Source organism: Cynocephalus volans, chromosome 3, assembly GCF_027409185.1.
Source record: "Cynocephalus volans isolate mCynVol1 chromosome 3, mCynVol1.pri, whole genome shotgun sequence".
Lineage (NCBI taxonomy): Eukaryota > Metazoa > Chordata > Mammalia > Dermoptera > Cynocephalidae > Cynocephalus > Cynocephalus volans.
The window spans coordinates 1,594,306-1,614,939 of NC_084462.1; the positions used below are offsets into that span (position 1 = coordinate 1,594,306).

A 20,634-nucleotide genomic window follows, 5' to 3' on the forward strand; every position below is an offset into this window, starting at 1 on the left:
TTTATTCATTTAAATGCCTTTATTGTTTTCCCCAGTACAATGTAAGATCCAAGAAGGAAAAGACTTTGCTTTAGTCACGTGCTGTATCTGCAGAGCCCAAACAGTTCCCAGCATACAAAAGGCGCTCAACAAACAGTTAATAATTGAATAGTTTGGACATCAACGTAATCACTCTATTCACATAGGGACTCTTTGCCAGGTGGCGGAGGGTTATGTCACAGTACTACAGTACTACACTCACACTCATGCGCACAAGATCCGGGAAGTATTAAGGAAGGGGCGGAGCATCGGGAACAGTCTCGCTGACAGAGGCGGTTGGAACTGAGAGCGTGAGGTAAAGAGGGTCTTGGGGATGAGCGCGCGTGCGCAGTGAGGACGCCAGCCAGCCGCGGCAAGGGGTGTAAGGCACCCGAAGGCGGGATAGTAACTTCGCGCATGCGCTATATCCGCGGTGGAGCCAGATCCCGGCGTGTGGGTTGGTCTCGACTTGCGCGGCGCGTGCGCAGTGCTGACGGCGGAGGGATTTGAGTACGGGCCCTAGCCCCGCTCCTGTCGCGAGCCGAGGCCTCGCGGGTTCGTGAGCAGCGGCCTTGTACGCGCGCTGGACGGGCGACCGGGGCAGACGGACGCCGACGCCGCCGGGATCGAAGCCGGGGCAGGAGTTTGTTGAGAAGCCGCTGCAGCCGCCGCGAGTCCCCGGACTGACGCCAGACCGAGGAGGGCGCCGCGCGGCGGGTGAGTGTGACTGAGTGCCCTTACGGGGTGTGGGGCCAATACCCACAAGCCCCTGCAGTGGCTCCAGTCCCCTTACCTGCGGCTCAGCCACAGCATCTTTCTGTACCTTTACCCACGGTCCTTTGGGCATTCCAGTCCTCTTCCACAGCCCCCCAGCGGTGCCATACCCACAAGCCCTTGCGGTGTGTTGCCTTTTTTCTCTGTCTCACTGTGGCGCCCTGGACCCTTACCCATAATTCTTTTCGCCCTTGGGAGCCCAGGTATATTACCCACAAGCCCCTGTATTGTTTGGTTTGCCCCTTATGACTCTTTTCTCTTGCTCGCAGACTTACAACCCCGAGCCCCCTGCGATCCCCGTCCCATAATCTGTTCTCCAGTGTACGGGACCACCAGCCACCGCTGCTCTGGGCTTCCCTCTTCAGGATCCTTGATTTCGCCACAAGTCACCGGGGAACCTCTCAGCCCCACATCTCCTTGCTCAGGGCTCCGAGACTTAACTGCTTAGAAACTTTTCCAGTCTTTGTTTCCCTTACCGGCCTTACCCCTCTCCCACCCCGGTCATGAACTTGTTTTCTCATTCAGATTTACCCCTTTCCCTTTTGACAAAGGATCACTCTCTGTCCTTACAGAGCCTGATTTAATACTGGGACTTCTTTCCTTTTTTTTTTTTTTTTTTTTGAGAGAGTTAAGGAATAATAGGGGCTTCATCTCTACTGACCCACCCTAACATAAGGCTGTCCTGCTTCTGCTCTTAGACTTGGCAAGATGACCCAGTTCCTGCCACCCAACCTTCTGGCCCTCTTTGCCCCCCGTGACCCCATTCCATACCTGCCACCCCTGGAGAAACTGCCACATGAAAAACACCACAATCAACCTTACTGTGGCATTGCGCCGTACATCCGAGAGTTTGAGGTAAGTTCACCAAGCAGACTAGGAGTGGTTTGGGTGCTGGGGGGCAGGCGGCTGGATTTGGGAGGCCAGCCTTTGGTCATTTTCTAGCTGTGTTGTTTAGACAGATGACTTCCTCTTTGTGATCCTCAGTTTTTCTGTTTAAATGGTATTATTATTATTTCTTTTTTTGTGTGGCTGGCTGGTAAGGGGATCCAAACCCTTAACCTTTGTGTTACCAGGCGGCGCTCTAACCTATTGAGCCAAGTGGCCAGCCTTAAATGGCATTGATAAAATTCAATAAGTAGTGGTTGAGGATTCAGGCTCTCTAGTCATGTCATTTTTGACCCACACCATTTATCATCTGTGTCACCTGGGGCAAATGTTGTATCCTCTTATTGGTTTCTTTATCTTTAGTAAGAGGGTAATAGTAACATCCTCATAATAGTGGTGGAGAATTAAATGGCAAAGTTTATGTTGGAGGGCTTGGCACCAACCAGTCAGTAAGTGTCAGTGTTGTTTTTGTAGTTGCCTTTGTTATCATTAATGAGATGATGTTCATAAAGGGTTAGCACTATGTACTAGAGTACTTAAGACTGTAGGCTTGGGGATTTCATCTCTTCATCCACAGGGTAAACATGAGTAAATGACTTAGGCTCCTGGACCTCAGTTTTTTAATTCGTGAAATTGGGATAACAGTGTCCACCTCTTAAGGTGCGTTGGAACACACCTGAGAAATGTTGGCACATAGCTAGGAGTCATAAAAGGAATATTCTGGTATTGGGTGGGGAAGGACAGCTGGGGGTGGAGGGAGTCGCAGATTAGAATTTAGTAGGTAACGGAAAGGTGGATTTTTAGTGGATTTTGCCACCCCAGGTGAACTGGCCCTTGGGAAATGTTATTAGCCAATTAAATTAACTTAATGGGTGCAGACCAATGGCACCCTTTGATGCTGTGGGTCATGTGTCAGTTACTATTTAATGAGTGGTTGGTGAGACCTTTAAGAACTGACCTGGCCCTCAGAGAGTATCCAGCTATCTGCTTCGGTACCCTGCACTGTCAGCTCCTGTTGCTTCAGGCCTGGTCCCCACTCCTTGGTGCTTATAAGCAATGGTCCTCCCATCACATCCTCTGGCACATTGTTCACTGTAAATGATACTCAGAATTTTGAAAAGCAGTACATTCTCTAAATGTGGAAGACAAGGACCTTTGGTACTGCGTTCTTATGCTAGATGTCACTTGCGTCAGTGCTTCTCAAGCTGTCTGTGGTAAGAGATAGATATTGTTCCTGATCCTTTGCAGATTGATGCTTGATAAATACAATAGAAAGTTTTTCATTTTCCTTTTTTTTTTTCCTCCTGTTTTTATGAAGGAACTACAAAATAAAAGACAAAATTTTTATTATTAGGGTCAGTAGACATAAAGCTTCTCTGTAGAAGTTCCTGAATACTCAGTCCTTTTTCTGTATTTATCTTGTCACAGACCAGCAACAGTTTGTGGGCAGCACTGGTCTGTGTACCATGCTTTGATCTGTGCCATTCCCTACCTCCACTGTGGCCAGGGAACTGTCCATAATTGTTCGCTTGTTTGTGTAGGTGGGGCGAGTATGTGCATAAGCAGGGGAAGCTGAGATGCTTATTTCCTTGGGGGGTGTCCCTGGCCATTTCACCCAGTCCTTCCTACTCTGTTATCTCTATTGTTCCCAGGACCCTCGAGATGCCCCTCCTCCAACTCGTGCAGAAACCCGGGAGGAACGCATGGAGAGGAAGGTATGTCATTTTTGCCTTCTAACCCCATGTTTTTTTTGACACTTTCTCTGGAAGGGCCCTGACGTCAGGGCCTGCATTTACCTACCTGCATTCACTTCTCCACCTCCCCTTTCTCCTGACAGAGACGGGAAAAGATTGAGCGGCGACAGCAAGAAGTGGAGACGGAGCTAAAAATGTGTAAGACTCTCATTTCTCCTCTCGCCTTTCATCTCCCCAAACCCTCTTATTTCCTCTTCCCAGTTCACACCCAGGACACTGTTCTCCCAAAGGTCTGCTTTGGGGGAAGTGGAGTTGGTAATTCACTTATTTAACCCCCACCATTTGCCAAGCACTGTTTGGTTTAGACTTTTATGTGGGAGAGTGTGGGATAAAGGTTGGCAGGAAGAGAGACTCCTGGTACCTTGGGCCCCTCCTGTGGGGAAGCGTACTTGAAGGGCTTACCACAGCCCAGCTGCATTTCACAGGCTAAGGCAGTGAGGTACAGGCTAGTCAGTCAGTCAGTCAGTCCTGGGTTCATCCTTAGCTCCCTGACTCTTGGGCTGGGATGTTGCATCCCTTCCAGGTACAGGAGGAATTGGAGTAGTGGACAGGTGTATTGTAGAAGACATTGTAGTCAGAAGACTTGGGTTTTCCTCCTACACCTGTGAGGCTTTAGTGAATCACTTCCCTCTGAACCTTGTTTCCTGCAATTGTAGATTGCTTCTGGGTGTTTATGCAAATACCTGACTGAGGCATTTAGCTGAGTGCTTTCTGAGCACTGCCTTTCACTACCATGGTGGCTGCCTTTATGTTTTTTCTCACCTTAGAGGCATCTCAGACTCAGTGTCCAAACCACAGTAGGGATTTCCCCTCCCCACCAACCTGGTCTCCTTTGGATGTTTCCTTCTCTGGCATATGGCCATCCAGTTGTGCAAGTCATGACCTCACTTGTTATCACCCAGTTTTTTAACACCTTTTTTTCCTTTCCTCAGCCTGTGACCAAGACCTGTCCCTGTTACTCTCTAAATGTCACAAATCTGACCCTTCTCTCTATGTCCACCACCAGGTCACTCTTTGCCTGGATGACATAGTAACAGTCTAACTGGTTTGCCTCTGTCTCTCCCCCAGCCCAAGTCCACTTTGGGTCTTTTATTGTTTGTTTGGCAGCTCTCCACTGAGAGGACCCGAACCCTTGATCTTGGTGTTATAGCTAACCGGCCAGCCCTGAAGTACAATCCTGATTGTACTTTTCTTGGCTAACAGCTTCCTTTTGCTCTCGGCGTAAAGACCAGAGTCCCTTCCCTGCCCACTGTTCCAGACTCACCTTGCACAAGATTCAGAATGTGAGAAATAATACAGGACAAATTTGTGACCCAATTTCTTTTCTTTTTTCTTTTTTTTTTTAAAAGAAGACCGGTAGGGGGATCTTAACCCTTGACTTGGTGTTGTCAGCACCACGCTCACCCAGTGAACTAACTGGTCATCCCTATATATGGGTTCCGAACCCGTGGCCTTGGTGTTATCAGCACCACACTCTCACGAGTGAGCCACGGGCCAGCCCATGTGACCCAATTTCTTTAGTAAATAAATGACAAAGAAAAAGGGGGGTAGAGAGGAGACCATATGGATTAAAAGGTCAAAAGACATGTTAGTCAAATGGTATATATGTAGCTTGTTTGGATCTCAATTTAAATGAGCTACTATTTTAAAAAATGCTTTTTTGAAACCATTCCAATTGAGGAATTTGAACACTGGATCTTAGATGAGGTTAAGGAATTAATAATGTTATTTTTTTAAGATGTAATAATGAGGGTTGGCTGGTTAGCTCAGTTGGTTAGTGCATGGTGCTGATAACACCAAGGTCCAGGGTTCTATCCCTGTACTAGCCAGCTGCCCCCCCCACCCCAAAGTAATAGTGGTACTGTGGTTATGAATTTTTTTCAAGTCTTTTTTTTTTTAATTTTTTTATTTTTTTTTTATTAGAGACCAAGCAATATGGTGGTTGGGGTTTGATTTAGAATAATTCAGTTGGGATTTGGGGGGTGTAGAAATGAGATAAGTTTGGCCTTATGTTGATAATTAAGGTGGTTCATGGGAGTTCATTATACTGTTCTCTACTTCTATTAAATGTTGGCACTCCATGTTAGAAAAGAAAAAAAGAATGGATCAAATACACTGATTTTAGAATTTCTTTTTTTTTTTTTTTTTGGTGGCTGGCTGGTTTCTATGCCCCTGCGAGCATGCATCCCTAACTATAGAAGCTTGCTGTGCCTTGTCACAATTAAGAGCTACCATTAGAGGGGACGTTGCTGAGCACTTGATGTACTTCATGTTATTGACTTCTCATAGCTTCCAAATGTGACAGGTTGTTACTCCCTTTTCTTTTTTTTTTTTTTTTTGGTGTTAGCACTGGGATATATTCCCAGTGAGAGTGCTAAGATATTATCTTGACCATTTGAAGCCTAATGAGGTTTCTCAACTCCATCTTAAGCCCCTGCTCTGGGGTGGTACCTACATAAGCCCTTTCACTAAGGTTCTCTTCAGGATAGCGTTGCCAGCAGAGTGGAGTGGAATATGCGTGCAGTCACACGTTGACTGACTGGTGGACCAGTGACCAACGTTAATTAGTTCTTTGCCACCCTCTTTCAGCTAGTGGGTTATTTCTTCAGATACTTGGGTACTCTTGACTTGGCTGCACTTGCTCTTACCTTGAATCACACTCCTGGGCCCCTTGGGTATGCAAGAACTACAAGGAACTCATGCAGTGTGCATGGAGTGGCTTCCTCTTATATCTGCTTGGGTACCTCCTGGCTGCCCTTCAGGAAGCTCAGCTCTCTTGTTTGGTCTTTGTCCATGCTTCTGGGCAGCATTCATTGGTCCCGCTGTAGTCTTCTCACAGTACCTGTTACACCACCTGCTGCCTGGCATTGCCAGGTGTATTTACTATTGCTGCCAGGACACCTTTGGGTCTTCAGTCAAATGTCAGCATCTCAGTGAGACCTTTTCTAACCTTCGTGTTTGTTTATTTATTTGTTTGTTTGTTGTTTGTTTATTTTTGGTGGCTGGCCTGTTCACCTTCCCACTTAAAATCAACTCTTCTCCCCATCTCTCTGTCATCATCTGATACAGTATATGATGTCCTTATTAACCATGCTTACTCTTTCCGTTAGCATATGAGCTCTGTGAGTGTAGGGATCTTTTTCGTCTTGTTTACTGCCAAATCCCCAACACCTACAACAATTTCAGGCACATATTAGGTACTCAGTAATTACCTGTTGAGTGAATGATAGCAAGCCAATACAGATTGAGAGATGTGGGCACAGAAACTACAACACAGAGAAATGAGGTATGGCAAGGAATCTGGGGGTGGGATGGAGTTGTCTTTGAAGTTTTCCATCAGTCCGCAGATAGTTATTCCCGTAAATTTGGGTCCAAGATTCTGCTTTTTAAGAAACTCTTAAAATCATCTTGAGCTTAGTTTATGCTCACAGCCAGACACTCTCATGGGATACAAACTATTTGTCTGGCTTCTCACAACACCCAAATTGTCTTCCTAAGCTAGCATGCAGGAGTCAGGATGGGAGCCTGGTAGTTAGTATGCCTGGGCTGTGAGGTCAGGCAGGGATCTCAAGCCCTTTGCCACTTTGACACTTTCATGTCTTTGGGTTTGTTTTGTTTTGCTTCCACTTTGATAAATCTTAGCTTCTAGCACTGTGTCTGGGCTGTATAGTATGTGCTTAGTAAACTTTTTTTCCTCATTCTTCCTGAATATGACAGGGCCTCCTGAGGGTAACAGTATGCTGAGGAAGAAACACCTGCATTGTGCAATGGGCAGAGTGCTCTTAGGTCTGGGGCCATTATGTTTGCTGAGGCAATCATATTTGGTGAAAAGGACTTATTCCCAGGCCTGACCCATCAGAATCACCTATGGAATTGGTTTTTAACAGATTCTTGGCTCCTCTCCTTGGAGATTGTTATTTGGTGGTCAGAAGGGACAATTTGCCTTATGGTAGCAAGGCTGGAATAAGAATCTGATCTGATGCCAGTCGGCTCTTCTCGTTTGATCCAGAACCGGCCCTGGGTTCTCCCCAGAGGTCAAAAACAGGGCTTGCTCTCTCCTTTCGTCTTGGCTCCCATTCCCAACCTTAGGGTTACTTGGTCTCAAGTTCTCCTGTGGGCTGTAGTTGCAGTCTGTGTCCAGCGGGTGGCAGTGTGACCCCTGCTAAGGAGGGAGCTCAGCACATGGAGGGATCAAGCTGCCTCTCCAGAGGCCCAGTTGGGCTTAGTTACTGTTTAGATCACCTGCTACCTGGGAGGGATGGGGCACTTAGGGTTTGTGTGTCTGAAATGGCAGTTAGGGCTGCCTCATCCTGTCAGCTTGAAGTGAGCCATATACTCCCTCCCCCATGAGCCACTCTGATAAGGGCCACTGTGGTTCATGGAAACTGGAGTTCAGAGAGGGACATGCCCATGGTTGCCAGGTCACCAGCCATTTTTCTCTAGTTGGGAGCCTCCCCCAATTTTATCTTTATCTTATTGGACTCTGCCCATCTGTCTGTATCTGTTTGTGTTGTTACTGGAGACAATGGACACTTATTTACAAAATCTCTTCCTGCACAGGGGACCCTCACAATGATCCCAATGCTCAGGGTGATGCCTTTAAGACTCTCTTCGTGGCTAGAGTGGTGAGTCCCCATCTCCTAACACCTGAGAGGGTTGAGAGCCTGGGTCTGGGATAAAGAACAAGAGTCTGGATCCTGGGGAATGTTGCAAGGGCTTTGGGACAGCTCCTTTCTCCCATTTAACTTTATATCTCTCTCCTTGTAGAATTATGACACAACAGAATCCAAGCTCCGGAGAGAGTTTGAGGTGTATGGACCCATCAAAAGAGTAAGCGGATTGGAGCAGGGGTATTTGAATGGGAGCATGTGGAGGAGGGGGCAGTAGCCTGAAGGGGGAAGGCTGGGCTCCCAGCCCTGCAGATTCCTCATGTCATTTTAGGGTCTGGGTTTGCATCCTGACTGCACTTCCATGCGAACATAGAGTAGGAACAGATGAACACAGCCAGACAGTCCCATTTGCTCACATTTTGTCTGTGTTGCTTATTGTAAGACAGAGTTGAGTAGTTGCAACAAAGATGGTAGGGCCTTCAAAGCTGGAAATATCTGTCTGGTCCCTTACAGAAAATGTATGCTGACTCTTGTGTATTAGTTCGTTTTGTGTTGCTCATAACAAAATACTTGGAACTGAGTGATTTATAAGGAAAATGATATTTTTTTTTTTTTTTCTAAAAGATGACCGGTAAGAGGATCTCAACCCTTGGCTTGGTGTTGTCAGCACCACGCTCAACCAGTGAGCCAACCGGCCATCCCTATATAGGATCCGAACCCGTGGCCTTGGTGTTATCAGCACCGCACTCTACCGAGTGAACCACGGGCTGGCCTAAGAAAATGACATTTATTGCTTACAGTTTCTGAGGCTGGGAAGTCCAAAGTCCATCTGGTGGTGGCGACAGTGACCCAGGGGTCTCACATTGCAAGGTGGTGGAAGCAGAGAGAGCAAGAGAAACAGACTCTCTCTTCTTTTAAAGCCCTCAGAACCACACCCCTGATCACCATTTTTAATCCATTCACTACTGCATAGTCCTACAATCCAATCACCTCTTCAAGGCTCCACCTTTCAATTAGCATGATAGGATCTCCCACGCTCTTAACAGTCACAGTGGGAGCTAAGTTTCTAATACATAAAATTTGGGGGACACAATTCAAGTTTCAGAGAGTTTTGGGGGGACACAATCCACTACACTCTTGTTTTAGAGCAAGGCTTTACGTTTAACTGACATTTCTTCATTTAACAGAAAAGTCACTTGAGTGCTCTGTGCCTTATTTCCTTCATCTCTAACGTTGGGATACATATGCCCTCGCTAAGTAGTAGTGAAGGCTTGAGGTCATTGTGCACACAAACTGCTAAGCCGCATGCCAGACATTGAATGGACTCATGTGGGCTTCTCCCTAGCTCCAGGCACTCATAGGAAATTGGCCCCCTGGTGTTTAAGGTCTTTGATGGAGCCTTGGACTCTGACTTTGTTTCTCTGATCCCACTTTGGGTCAGTTCAGAATCTCAGTTGGGCTTTGGAGGCTGTGGGGTCCCAGGGATACGTCCTAGGAACAGGTGAACTCGGGCCATATCCACTCATGATGTGGGCTGGTCACTGAGTGGTAGTGATGTGAATGGAGAACTAGCTGTCTTTGGGGACCAGCTCAAATGCTGTCACCTCCCAGAAGCCTTCCCTGAGTCATCCTGACCCCCTCTCTCCCAAGAGCCCTGCCTAAACCATTGTTCTGTTATCTACTCCATCCCCCACTGGCCCCAGAAGGGTCTTTCTGACATCCAGCATTGGCCCCTTTTCTCCTTTGCTCACAGCCCCCCATTGGCTCCCTAGCATATTAGGACAGAGGTCTAGGTGCTCTCTGGCCCTTCCCCATCTGTATGGGCTTCTGTCTCTCCACCCCATCCCATCTCTTATTGTCATCCCTGTGGGACATCCCATCCCTGAGCACTCCACGTTCTCTCAAGTTTCCCTAGCTTTACACATGCTGATTTTTGTGTCTGCATATGCCCTTGCTCCTCTTTACCCTAGAACTCCCCTGCCCATTGGCATGCAGAACTCCCTCTGTTTTCCCAACTCCCTGAGTTCCCTCCAGACTCCAAATGAACTACCCACACTGGCCCTTCCGTGCTCAATACCCATCTCAGGTCCTTGGCTGGCATTGGGGGTGCTTGATGGCCCTGGCACCTGCCCACCTTTGTGGCCTCACCTCCTGAGAATCCCCATCATCAAAATATGTCTTATCAGGGCCGGCCCGTGGCTCACTTGGGAGAGTGTGGTATTGATAAACACCAAGGCCATGGGTTCGGATCCCTATATGTGGATGTCCAGTTAGCTCACTTGGGAGAGCGTGGTGCTGACAACACCAAGTCAAGGGTTAAGATCCCCTTACTGGTCATCTTTAAAAAAAAAAAAAGCGTATATGTATATAATATATGTATATGTATATATATATATATATATATATATATGTCCTAGCCACACTGAGCTGCATCCCCAGCCTCCTGCCCACTCTGCTCTCCCATGTTCTTGGACCTTTGGAGTTATTGCTGCCCCACTTGACAGGCTGATGCCTCACTGTTTCTTGTTCATCCGTGTTCACTTGTTAGGTCTTAGTTTAAGCGTAATTTCCTCCAGGAGACCACTTCTGTGCCCCTCTGGTTTCCACTGTGCCGTTTGCTCCTGCCATTAGATCATAAGTCACTTGGGGCTCTCAAAAGAGAGAGAGGGTCAGAGGCATCTGTCACTGGCATCACCCAACCCAGGGCCTGGCATACAGGCTGTGTGATTGGTGGGGGACACAGCTAACCTCCACACCCTGCCTGTCCACAGATACACATGGTCTACAGTAAGCGGTCAGGAAAGCCCCGAGGCTATGCCTTCATCGAGTACGAACATGAGCGAGACATGCACTGTGAGTACCTCCCGCCTCAGCTTTTCCCTCTGACCCTCTCTCACTTCTCGGCTGCCCCAGTCCCTTCCCAGTTGTCTGTTCCCCTCCCCCTTGCCACACCTGACAGTAGCAATGTCTCTTCTCCTCCTCCCTCTGTTTCTGATATATCTTTTTTTTTTTATATACGTGTTTTTTTAAAAAACAAAAACCAAATCCCCCACAACGTGTGTGTGTGAACCCAGGGAGGTAAGTGTCACACGTTGAACCTCAGGGACAAGGAGGGAACTGGGTGGGGGCTGGGGCCAGCTGGAGGTGGGGGGAGGGGTCGGATTTTGGGGGAGCCTCTCCCCATTATTCACCCCCCCAGAGTTGGGGGCAGCCAGATCGGAATGAGGACTGGCCTTTGAACTTGCCCTCTCTTCCCCCCAGTAGACCTGGGCTGGGCCACCCGACCCTCCGCCTCCCCATCCCTGGCCCCCCACCCTGTTCCTCAGCGGGTAGTGGGGTGGTAGGCGTGTTCAGCGCCTGCCCCCACAGCTCCAAAGTCCCCTTTGAGGCTGCGGCGGCGTCCATGTGGGCAGGGATGGGTGGGTGGGGGCGGGCAGGGCTGCGGCGTGTCCAGGGGCCGCAGTATTAATTGACTGTTCTTATTGTCACTGCAGCCACCACGCAGCTGGCTTGCAGCTGATGCTTACGCTCCCCTTACAACACCTCAGTGTATGGTTGGTATAAGGGTTTGTATCATGGGTAAGACCACTCAGCACCGCACACCAGCCCAGCTTAGCCAGGCAGCTCAGGAGCAGCGAGGCGTCCCTCTTCCCACCCCAATTGCCCCTCAGCCTTCCCGCACCCACAGCCCTTTCCTTATTTGGGTGCCCTTTGCCCCTTCCCTCCCCAATCCAGATGCTCTCCAATAATCTTGTTGATCCCAGGAGAAGGGAAGGATGAACCCCAATGGCAGCTGATTTCTCCAGTTGGGCTCCATCCAACCCCCAGAGTTACCAGGCTTCATGACATCAGCAACAAGGTGGCGGGAATACTGGACAGGGTGCTCTAGGGCCAGGGCTCCAAATGGAACCCTTCAGCCCTTCCATCCCCGCCCCATGCCTTCAGTGGGGCTGTTACTGTGGTGGCCCTGGAGAATCTTTGTCTGCTAGTTTTGGGGTGCTCTGCCCCCTTCCTGTCTTCCTTACCATGGTCGAGGCCTCCCAAGGGGGCTGGCTGTGGTGCCCAGCTGCTCTCCAGAGGTGGTCAGGAGCTCCCCAAAGTGCATGAAATTGGGGCTTGGGGTGTGGGAGGGAGCAAGAGGTAGGCTGCAAACAGATGAAGGTGTTGTAGGTTTAGACGTAAGAACCTTCCACTGTCTAGAGATTTAAGAGAGGGAAAGAGAGAGAGAAGCCTAGATGTACACAATCACATGTTTTCTTTGCTGTTCCTCCTGGGTTGGGCCTATTCTGGGGTTTGGGACACTGAACCCGAGCAGGGTTCCTTTGCTTGACTGTGATCCTGATCCTTAAATTCCTTCCCCACTACACTCCTCCGGGTTCAGGGGCCAAGCGGCCCCTCCTCCTCAGTGCATGGGCAGCACGCCATCTTCTGGACCCTGGAGTCTGTGCCCTGCGTGCCAGCCTTTGGGCTGAAGCAGCTGGTGGGAGGGAGTGGAGTTGGGGGAAAAGTCATTCCAGTAAATAAGGGGCGGGCTGTGTGCCTAGTTTAGTGTGGACTTCATTGGGGATTGGTGAGGGCAGACAGGTTTTCTAAGGCCTCCCAGCCTTCTTGTTAAATTCAAACAAGACAGTCCCAGGGCTTTCCAGGTCCCAGATCTGACTTTAGTCCTTGTCTCCCCCTCTTCAAGGCCTCCCTGAGGTTTCTTTGGGGTCCACCACTTCCTCTGCCTGTCTCCAGGTGGTGCAGGAGATGTGGCTCCTCTCCCTCTTGTGGCTCCCTAGAACTCCATTCCCCTCCCTGTAGCTCTAGCTGACCCAGTGGTGGTGGGTGTGGGGTCTGTGCGCGTGCTCAGGTAAGCTTGGGGGCTCCAGGTAAGCGGTCCCGTGTCCCCCCCCCGGGAAGCCCGCCTCCTCGCCAGGCCCCCAGGAGTTGCCGAGCCCCCCCCATCCCGCTCGTTTTGGACACCCGCAAGGCCGGCATCGGTAAATGGCACCTTTTTCTCTTCCTCTGGTTGTTATTTGGGGGGGAGCGGGCTGGGGTGGGGCAGGGTATTGTGTTTGGTTGAGGACAGCCCCCTAGGGCAGGGCTGGGGGGTGGGTGGAGGGGCTTTTTGGACTTCCTGACTGCCCCCTGTGGTTACAGGCCAGGGCCTCGGGCCTGCCCTTTGCTGTGCCCTGCCCAAGCACAGCAGTGAGCCTCTCCCCTTGTCTCCTCCTCTACTCCTCGCCCTTCCCTGGCAGGCTCAGGCCAGGGTGGACTCCCAGCATGTTGAGCTGGGGTGTGGAGGGAGAGATGGGGCGGGGCTGGGTCAGTGGGTGGCAGGGTCAGTCGTCTCAGGTAAGGCAGGGATTTTCAGTAGCACCGCACGTCTCCCTATGGCTCCCTCCACTTTCCTTCTCCCCCTGCTGTGGGGGCCCCTGCTGGCCCCCTGGGAGCACATAACCCGCCTTTCTGCTCCTTGCCATTTCCTGAAGATTTCTCCCACCTCCTTCTGGTTCATTTTCTTTTCTGATGTCTGTTCCCTCCACGCTCACCTTTCCCCACCCCCCAAAAAAAACACACAGAAAAAGAAAACTGGTGTGCACTGGCGTGTGGAGCAGCCCAGCTGGGCCTCCTGCCCCAGCATGATGTTTTAGAGTGCATGCCTGGGGTTGTGGAGGAGACCCCTCCCCCACAGCAAAGTCCAGTGTTAAGTTAACCTCCAGTTTCTTTGCAGCGACTTTGGCCGCCCTGGCAGGAGGGGGCTGCTCCATCATATGGGAGTAGGAAGGACCTGGAAGCACATGGGGATGGCAGTTGGGGGTGGATAGTATTGGGGTTGCTAAGAAGGAAACAAGCACTGAGATGGAGCAGGCCCCTCACCAGTTTGGGAGAGGTTTGGTCTGGCTGTCAGTTGCCTGGCTGGCTGATGGACATGTGTGTGTGTGCGCGTGCGTGTGCGCGCACGTGATCATGGGCACGTGTGGGGGGTGGGGATGCTGTAGAGCTGGGTCTTGTTCTGACTAGAGGACCCTGTGGGGACTCCTCTCCCCTCCTCCCTCCCCACATCTGTTGCAGCCGCTTACAAGCACGCAGACGGCAAGAAGATTGATGGCAGGAGGGTCCTTGTGGATGTGGAGAGGGGCCGAACTGTGAAGGGCTGGAGGCCCCGGCGGCTAGGTGAGAATATCCTGGCCACAGGCTCTCAGGGACCCCGTACTTGGTGGCCTTGTTCTTTTCTCTGCTACACTCTCTGATGCTTTTTGTCTTCTCTCTCGCTGGCTCACCTGTTCTGCTGTTTACATTCCCCACTGCCCCGTCCTTCCCAGGTTGCTGAGTAGGAGCCAAGGGCACTGACCTAGAGAGGCCAGCCCAGCATCGAATGCTGGCTTGCAGACTTAGTAGCTAGTGGATTTCCCCTCTTCCTGCCTTGTTTTCCTCATCTTGGACAATGGGAATTACCTCAGAGTTCACCGTGCTCTTGTTTACTCATCCATTCATTTGTTCATCAAGTGTCTATTTAATTACCAGCTGTGTACCAGCTTCTAGTCAAGAGCAAGACATCCTCTGCCCTCTGGGCCTCCTATATTCAGTCCCCTTCACTGTCTCTCTCTTGAGTAGTCTTTCACATCTCAGTCAAGGTCCATTGGGTTGCAAGCATGAGAAATACATTTAAACTTCCTAAAACATAAAGGGACCTGTTGACATAGAGTCATTTGTGTCTTTTGGAGTCTGGAGGCATGTGATGCCAGTGGATTTCAAGATGACCTGGTAGGTGGACCTTAAAGCTGTTAAGATCTGGGGCAGCCCATCTCTGACATCCCTGCAGCCTGCTGGTCTCTTCTGTGTGTCTGTGCACGGGCCTTGCGCGGCATGCCACACCTCCCTGCTTTACACCCAGGCCTGGATGAGTCTCTGCATTTTTGGGTGGACCCATCTCATTGGCTCAGTATCAGGCCTGGACCTGGGGCTGAGGTGCTGTCACCCAGCCATGCCTGTTGAGAACTAAATCCTACCAGGCTGAGTGCCAGTTCTTAGAGAAGGTGATCTTCCTTCTCTGTCAGACACCCCGGGTGGTATTACCTACCCTCTATTATTCCTGCCTCCCAGCACCTGGTTCTCACTGTCCCCTCACCTGTGCTAGGTAGACCACACTTAGCTGCTGTCTCTCTGAACTTAATAGGCTTGTTCTTACCTTACTGTCTGGTTTCTCTGGGAAGAAGTAGGTTCTTATGCTATTCCCTATTGTGGCAGAATCTTAGAATCTCAGAATCTTTCCAGAATCTTCTAGTTAGATTTGACATTCAGACTTTTTGATAGTGTTAGCCTGTACATCTTGACTCAGTACACATGCACGAGTACATATAACCCAAACAAAAGTTTTGTGAAATAGTAATTATGTTTTCTATGTACAGTGCATAGTAGTAGTTTATATTTTGCTGTTTTATTTTATTTTTTAAGGTATTGGTTGTAATCCATCAAATTGATGATGTGTATAACCCATTGCTGGGTTGCAACCTGAAAATTAAAAATAGTGCTCAATCTGCCCTGTGCCTTTGACACTCTAGGTGCCTAGTCAGTTGTCTGCTCCCTATTTGAGTGTCTCTGGAATGTCTCCCATATCCAAGCAGCTGCTATCCTTTTTTGGTCTCATTGTTAAAAGTCACTCCTTATATGGAGCTCACCCTGCCTCACTGAAGCTTTCTTCCAGACAGGGAGGTGTGGAAGACACTTGAGAAGGCAGGGTCTGCAGGCAGACGGGAGTGACGTCCCAGCTCTGCACGTTCTTTGCTGAGTCACTGTGGGCAGGTGACTTTATCCGAGAATGCTTCCCCATCTGAGAAGTGAGGCTCTTGTCTGCTCCGTAGAGGTTCATGTATTCATTTGACAAGTACACATCTACTTTTGAGTACCAGATGCTGTGCCATGTGCTGATTACAGTGGATGATACCAGACATGGTCTCTACTCTCCTGGCACATTATGGTCTGCTGGGAGAGGCAGGTAGTAATCAACTCACAGAAACAAACATCAGAGTTGGAACTCTGGGTGAAGGAAATGTTTATGGAACTGAGTCTGTAGTGGGGAATGACTAAGGTTTTCTGAGGAAGTGAGGTATGGGTTAATGTGAAGGGTGAGGATGAGTTAACTAGACAAGGAAGGTGAGATCATCCCAGGGAAAGATGAATGTACACAAAAACCATGGCAGGAAGAAGATGGGGAGTCTGAGGAGACCGAAGAATGCCTGGAATGGAAAGAATCTGGGGCCCTTGGTTTGGTGCTCTTCGGGCCAGGAGGAAGCCACCAAAGGCTTTTCTTTTTTCTTTTCTTTTTTTTTTTTTGCTGGCCAGAACAGGGATCAACCCCCAGACCGTGGTGTTAATTGCACCATGCTCTAACCAACTGGGCTAACCTGCCAGCAATCACCAAAAGCTTTTATGAGCAGATCACATTTTTATTTTTATTTTTTTAAAAAAGATGACCGGTAAGGGGATCTCAACCCTTGGCTTGGTGTTGTCAGCACCGCGCTCAGCCAGTGAGCAACCGGCCATCCCTATACAGGATCCGAACCCGTGGCCCTGGTGTTATCAGCACCACACTCTACCGAGTGAGCCACGGGCCGGCCTGAGCAGATCACATTTTTAAATAGAAAGATCACCGGCTTCAGGTTTGTGTGAGGGAGGGTGACTTGAAGGGAGGGTTTCTGAGAAGGCTGTGTCGTACCCAGTGGTTAAGAATATGAGATTTGGAGTCAACTTGGGTTCCGGTTATAGTTGTTTCCCAACTAGCACTTTGTGGAAGTCATTCAGTGTCTATAAAATATGGCTGTCCTGTGACAAGAGTGCAGGAGGTGATACGCACAGGACTTGGCCCCATAGACACTGGTAGAGGTCCTTGGTTTCCTGCCCTTGCTCTTTGAGACTCCTCACTTCCAGTCCTTTGGTGACCTGCCCGGACTGACTCTGTTCCTCTGCCCTGCCCGCAGGAGGTGGCCTTGGTGGTACCAGAAGAGGTGGGGCTGATGTGAATATTCGGCATTCAGGCCGCGACGATACCTCCCGCTACGATGAGAGGTAAGATTGGGCGACTGGTTTCCTGGGACGGGGGTGGTCACCTGGGGAGCCCTGCCACACATCTCTGCCCACCTCATCCAGGCCCGGCCCCTCCCCGCTTCCCCACAGGGACCGGGACCGGGACCGTGAGCGGGAGCGCAGAGAGAGGAGCCGGGAGCGAGACAAGGAGCGAGAACGGCGACGCTCCCGCTCTCGGGACCGGCGGAGGCGCTCACGGAGTCGGGACAAGGAGGAGAGGCGGCGCTCTAGGGAGCGGAGCAAGGACAAGGACCGGGAACGGAAGCGGCGAAGCAGCCGGAGCCGGGAGCGGGCTCGGCGGGAACGGGAGCGCAAGGAGGAGCTGCGCGGCAGCGGTGCTGGTGGAGGCGACATGGCAGAGCCCTCTGAGGCTGGTGATGCACCTCCTGACGATGGGCCTCCTGGGGAGCTTGGTCCTGACGGCCCTGATGGTCCAGAAGAAAAGGGCCGGGATCGTGACCGGGAACGACGACGTAGCCACCGGAGTGAGCGAGAGCGGCGCCGGGACCGGGATCGCGACCGTGATCGAGAGCACAAGCGGGGGGAGCGGGGTGGTGAGCGGGGCAGGGATGAGGCCCGAGGTGGGGGCGGGGGTGGCCAGGACAACGGGCTGGAGGGTCTGGGCAACGATGGCCGAGACATGTACATGGAGTCGGAGGGAGGCGATGGGTATCTTGCTCCAGAGAACGGGTATTTGATGGAGACTGCGCCAGAGTGAAGAGGTTCTCTCCACCTGTTCTTTTTGGACGTGTTCCTGCCCACACCTTTGCTGTCATCCTCTCCCCTACTTTCTTGGCCGCCTAAGTTTGCTCTCCTAGGATAGGAGGCTCATTATTCTGACCCCTTGGATTTAAAAATAAAATTAATTTCCTGTTCATAGTGGGCATCTTGGTTTCTTCCTCACTGCTCTTAATGTCTTTCCCAGAAGGTTGTCACCTGACTTATATAGCCCTACTTCAGTTTATTTTTTCCAAGGCGTGACTAGAGCTTGAGGTTTATGGCCTAAGGCTGAGGCTAGCCCTGGTCTACCACAGCTGTTGAAAAGGGGGTAAGGAAGCCCTCTTGATTCCCTTAGGATTTTCTCTCTCTTTTCCCCGCCCTCTTTCACATATTCCTTGTGAGGCTATTCATACTCCTATCTTTGGTCGGGGGGTGGGTTATAAGAGGAGACTAGATTTCCCAGCAGGAGCTGCAACTTTGAATGTAGAAAAGAGAAGCTGTTTATCTGCATGGAAGAGCAGGGAAAACGGTGAGGAAATGAAAAATGAAAGTGAGGTGTATGGATAGGATTGAGTAGAGCAGAAAGTCTGGGCAAAGCCAGGGTGGAAAAGGCCTATAGTTCATGATGGGCATTTTTACTTCATACTTATTAATGATAGTAGAGGAATAACGAGCAGAAACAAGAAATTCCATCAGGAATTGAGATTACAGCAAAGTTCTGACAAAAGATTAAATAAGATGATGTTGAGAACACTCTAGTATGGTGAGCATTGAGAAGGAATCCAGTTTCCTTGCTGAACCATGGGAGTCAAGGCTGCAACTCCAGTAGAACAAGGGTAGGAGACAGGAGGTAGAACTTGCATACACAACAGTCAGCCTCACTTCCAGCAGTCAGAATACCCAGGAGCTGGGTGTCTGCTGCCTCGGCAAGTACAAACTAAGACCTACTTTTGTCTTTTAGAAGTTTCTCAGCCTGAAGCCAGACTTGGTTTAATAACCCAGAGGCAGTCTGAGTTAAATCTGACAGACAAGGAGTTTAGTGTTTTGTTTTTTACCCTATATAGGGATCTGAACCTGTGGCCTTGGTGTTATCAGCATCACACACTCCCAAGTGAGCCACAGGCTGGCCCTGGAGTTTAGTCTTTTTTTTTTTTTTTAAAGATGACCAGTAAGGGGATCTTAACCCTTGGTTTGGTGTTCTCAGCACCAGGCTCTCCCAAGTGAGCTAACTGGCTATCCCTATATGGGATCCGAACTCATGGCCTTGGTGTTATCAGCACCACACTCTCTCGAGTGAGCCACAGGCCAGCCCCTGGAGTTTAGTCTTTTAATGGCCTAGTCTTGAGCATCCAACCGAGGATACCCAGGCATTTGAGAAAAAACTGCAACTAGAGACCACAAAACAAACAAAAACTGATCCTGGAAGAAATGTTTTAAAAATAAAAGAACTTAATGCTTCTAGTATATTCCCATAGATATCCCAGATGTTGCAACCAGACTTTAGGTATTGGCTAAGAATAGCCTATTTTGGATTAACATGTTCACAGACCAGTTATATAAAGGTTGGACAAAAATATATAAACACAAAACTTGGAAAAGGCATTGGAGAGCAGCCAGTGCAGACCAGACTAGAGGAGGTATGGTCCCTAAGAGAAGGAAAGCACACAAGGTGCTTTTACCCTTTTTTTCACCTTGTTTTTCTTACCCTTGTTTTTGACATTTAGCATTTTAGCATAGGGGAATAGACTATCAAAGTGGCAGTCTTCCACTAGGCCCAGTTCACAGAGGTTCCACAAGGCACCTGGGACTTGAGGGCAAAATTTAGGAGGGCATTGAACTCCCAAATGTACATACAATCTTCCCGAGGCATTTGCCAGCTCCTACTAAGCACTCATTGTCATGGCGAGACCCCCCAGGAAACATCAGAATGCAGTAATGGGAGGCTGAAGAACTGAGCAGAAATTTCAGCAGCCATGCACTTCTAGAGAGGGGTGGGGCTCACGGCCCACTGTGCAGTAATGGTCCTGCTTAAGATACCCAAATTGTCACAATATCGGAGGAAGGTCACAATGCTAGAAAGAGGACTTATATTGCTGAAAACCAAGGGGGGGAAAAGACAATAGAAATAGACCAAGTGCTGATTCAGATAGAATTATCAGACTGAAATAACTATATGTTCACAAAATAAGGAAAAGATGGGGCATTCTAACAGATCTGTAAAAAAAAAAAAAAAAAAAAAAAAAATGTCAAATGGAAATTCTAGACTGGAAAACATTATAAATTAAGAGTTTAGTAGGTGGAGGGTTCTGATTCCCTTACCGGCCAGCTGTCAAAAAAAAAAAAAAAAGAATTTAGTAGGTGGATTTAGTAGTTGATTAGATACTAGATAACCTGGAGTCTTCCTGTTATATAAACTAGAGGTGCAATAGACTTGGACAAACTTTCTTGAAAGTAAGAGACATCTCACAATCTTTAGGAAGTTAACTCTGGATATAGTTCACCAAAATGAAAGGAGAAACGTTGATCCAATTCAGGAGAGCAGTGGAGAGAAGTCCCAGGATGGCAGTTTCTAGAGAGTAGTTGGTCAAGACTGAGGTAAGAGAACTGAAATTTCCAAGAATTTTTGGGATAAAAAGAAGATTCAATAAAATAGTTGTGTTGTAGACTTTGTTTTTTTTTTTAAAAAAGATGACCGGTAAGGGGATCTTAACCCTTGACTTGGTGTTGTCAGCACCATGCTCACCCAATGAGCTAACCGGCCATCCCTATATGGGATCTGAACCCGGGGCCTTGGTGTTATCAGC

General features: G+C 49.3%; 1 protein-coding gene across 2 annotated transcripts; it reads left to right on the forward strand.

Annotated features, from left to right (window-relative positions):
• Positions 1 to 523: 523 nt before the first annotated feature.
• On the forward strand, positions 524 to 17,987 carry SNRNP70 (small nuclear ribonucleoprotein U1 subunit 70). Of its 2 annotated transcripts, none has more exons than XM_063090879.1 (10): positions 524 to 735; positions 1,491 to 1,647; positions 3,330 to 3,392; positions 3,515 to 3,569; positions 7,992 to 8,056; positions 8,199 to 8,261; positions 10,813 to 10,894; positions 14,099 to 14,200; positions 17,005 to 17,092; positions 17,174 to 17,987. In XM_063090879.1, the coding sequence occupies exons 2-10, from the start codon at positions 1,501 to 1,503 to the stop codon at positions 17,826 to 17,828; spliced, it is 1,320 nt and encodes a 439-aa protein (XP_062946949.1). In that variant the 5' UTR covers positions 524 to 735; positions 1,491 to 1,500; the 3' UTR covers positions 17,829 to 17,987. The 2 variants fall into 2 exon arrangements, with proteins under 2 accessions (XP_062946949.1, XP_062946950.1); XM_063090880.1 differs by having other exon boundaries at positions 17,201 to 17,987.
• Positions 17,988 to 20,634: the final 2,647 nt, after the last annotated feature.

Excerpts from the sequence above, each read along its gene's own strand:
- SNRNP70 (XM_063090879.1), top strand. The coding sequence starts at position 1,501 with ATGACCCAGTTCCTGCCACCCAACCTTCTGGCCCTCTTTGCCCCCCGT. Across the intron at positions 1,648-3,329 it reads CGTACATCCGAGAGTTTGAG|GACCCTCGAGATGCCCCTCC; the intron begins GTAAGTTCACCA and ends TATTGTTCCCAG. Across the intron at positions 8,057-8,198 it reads CTCTCTTCGTGGCTAGAGTG|AATTATGACACAACAGAATC; the intron begins GTGAGTCCCCAT and ends CTCTCCTTGTAG.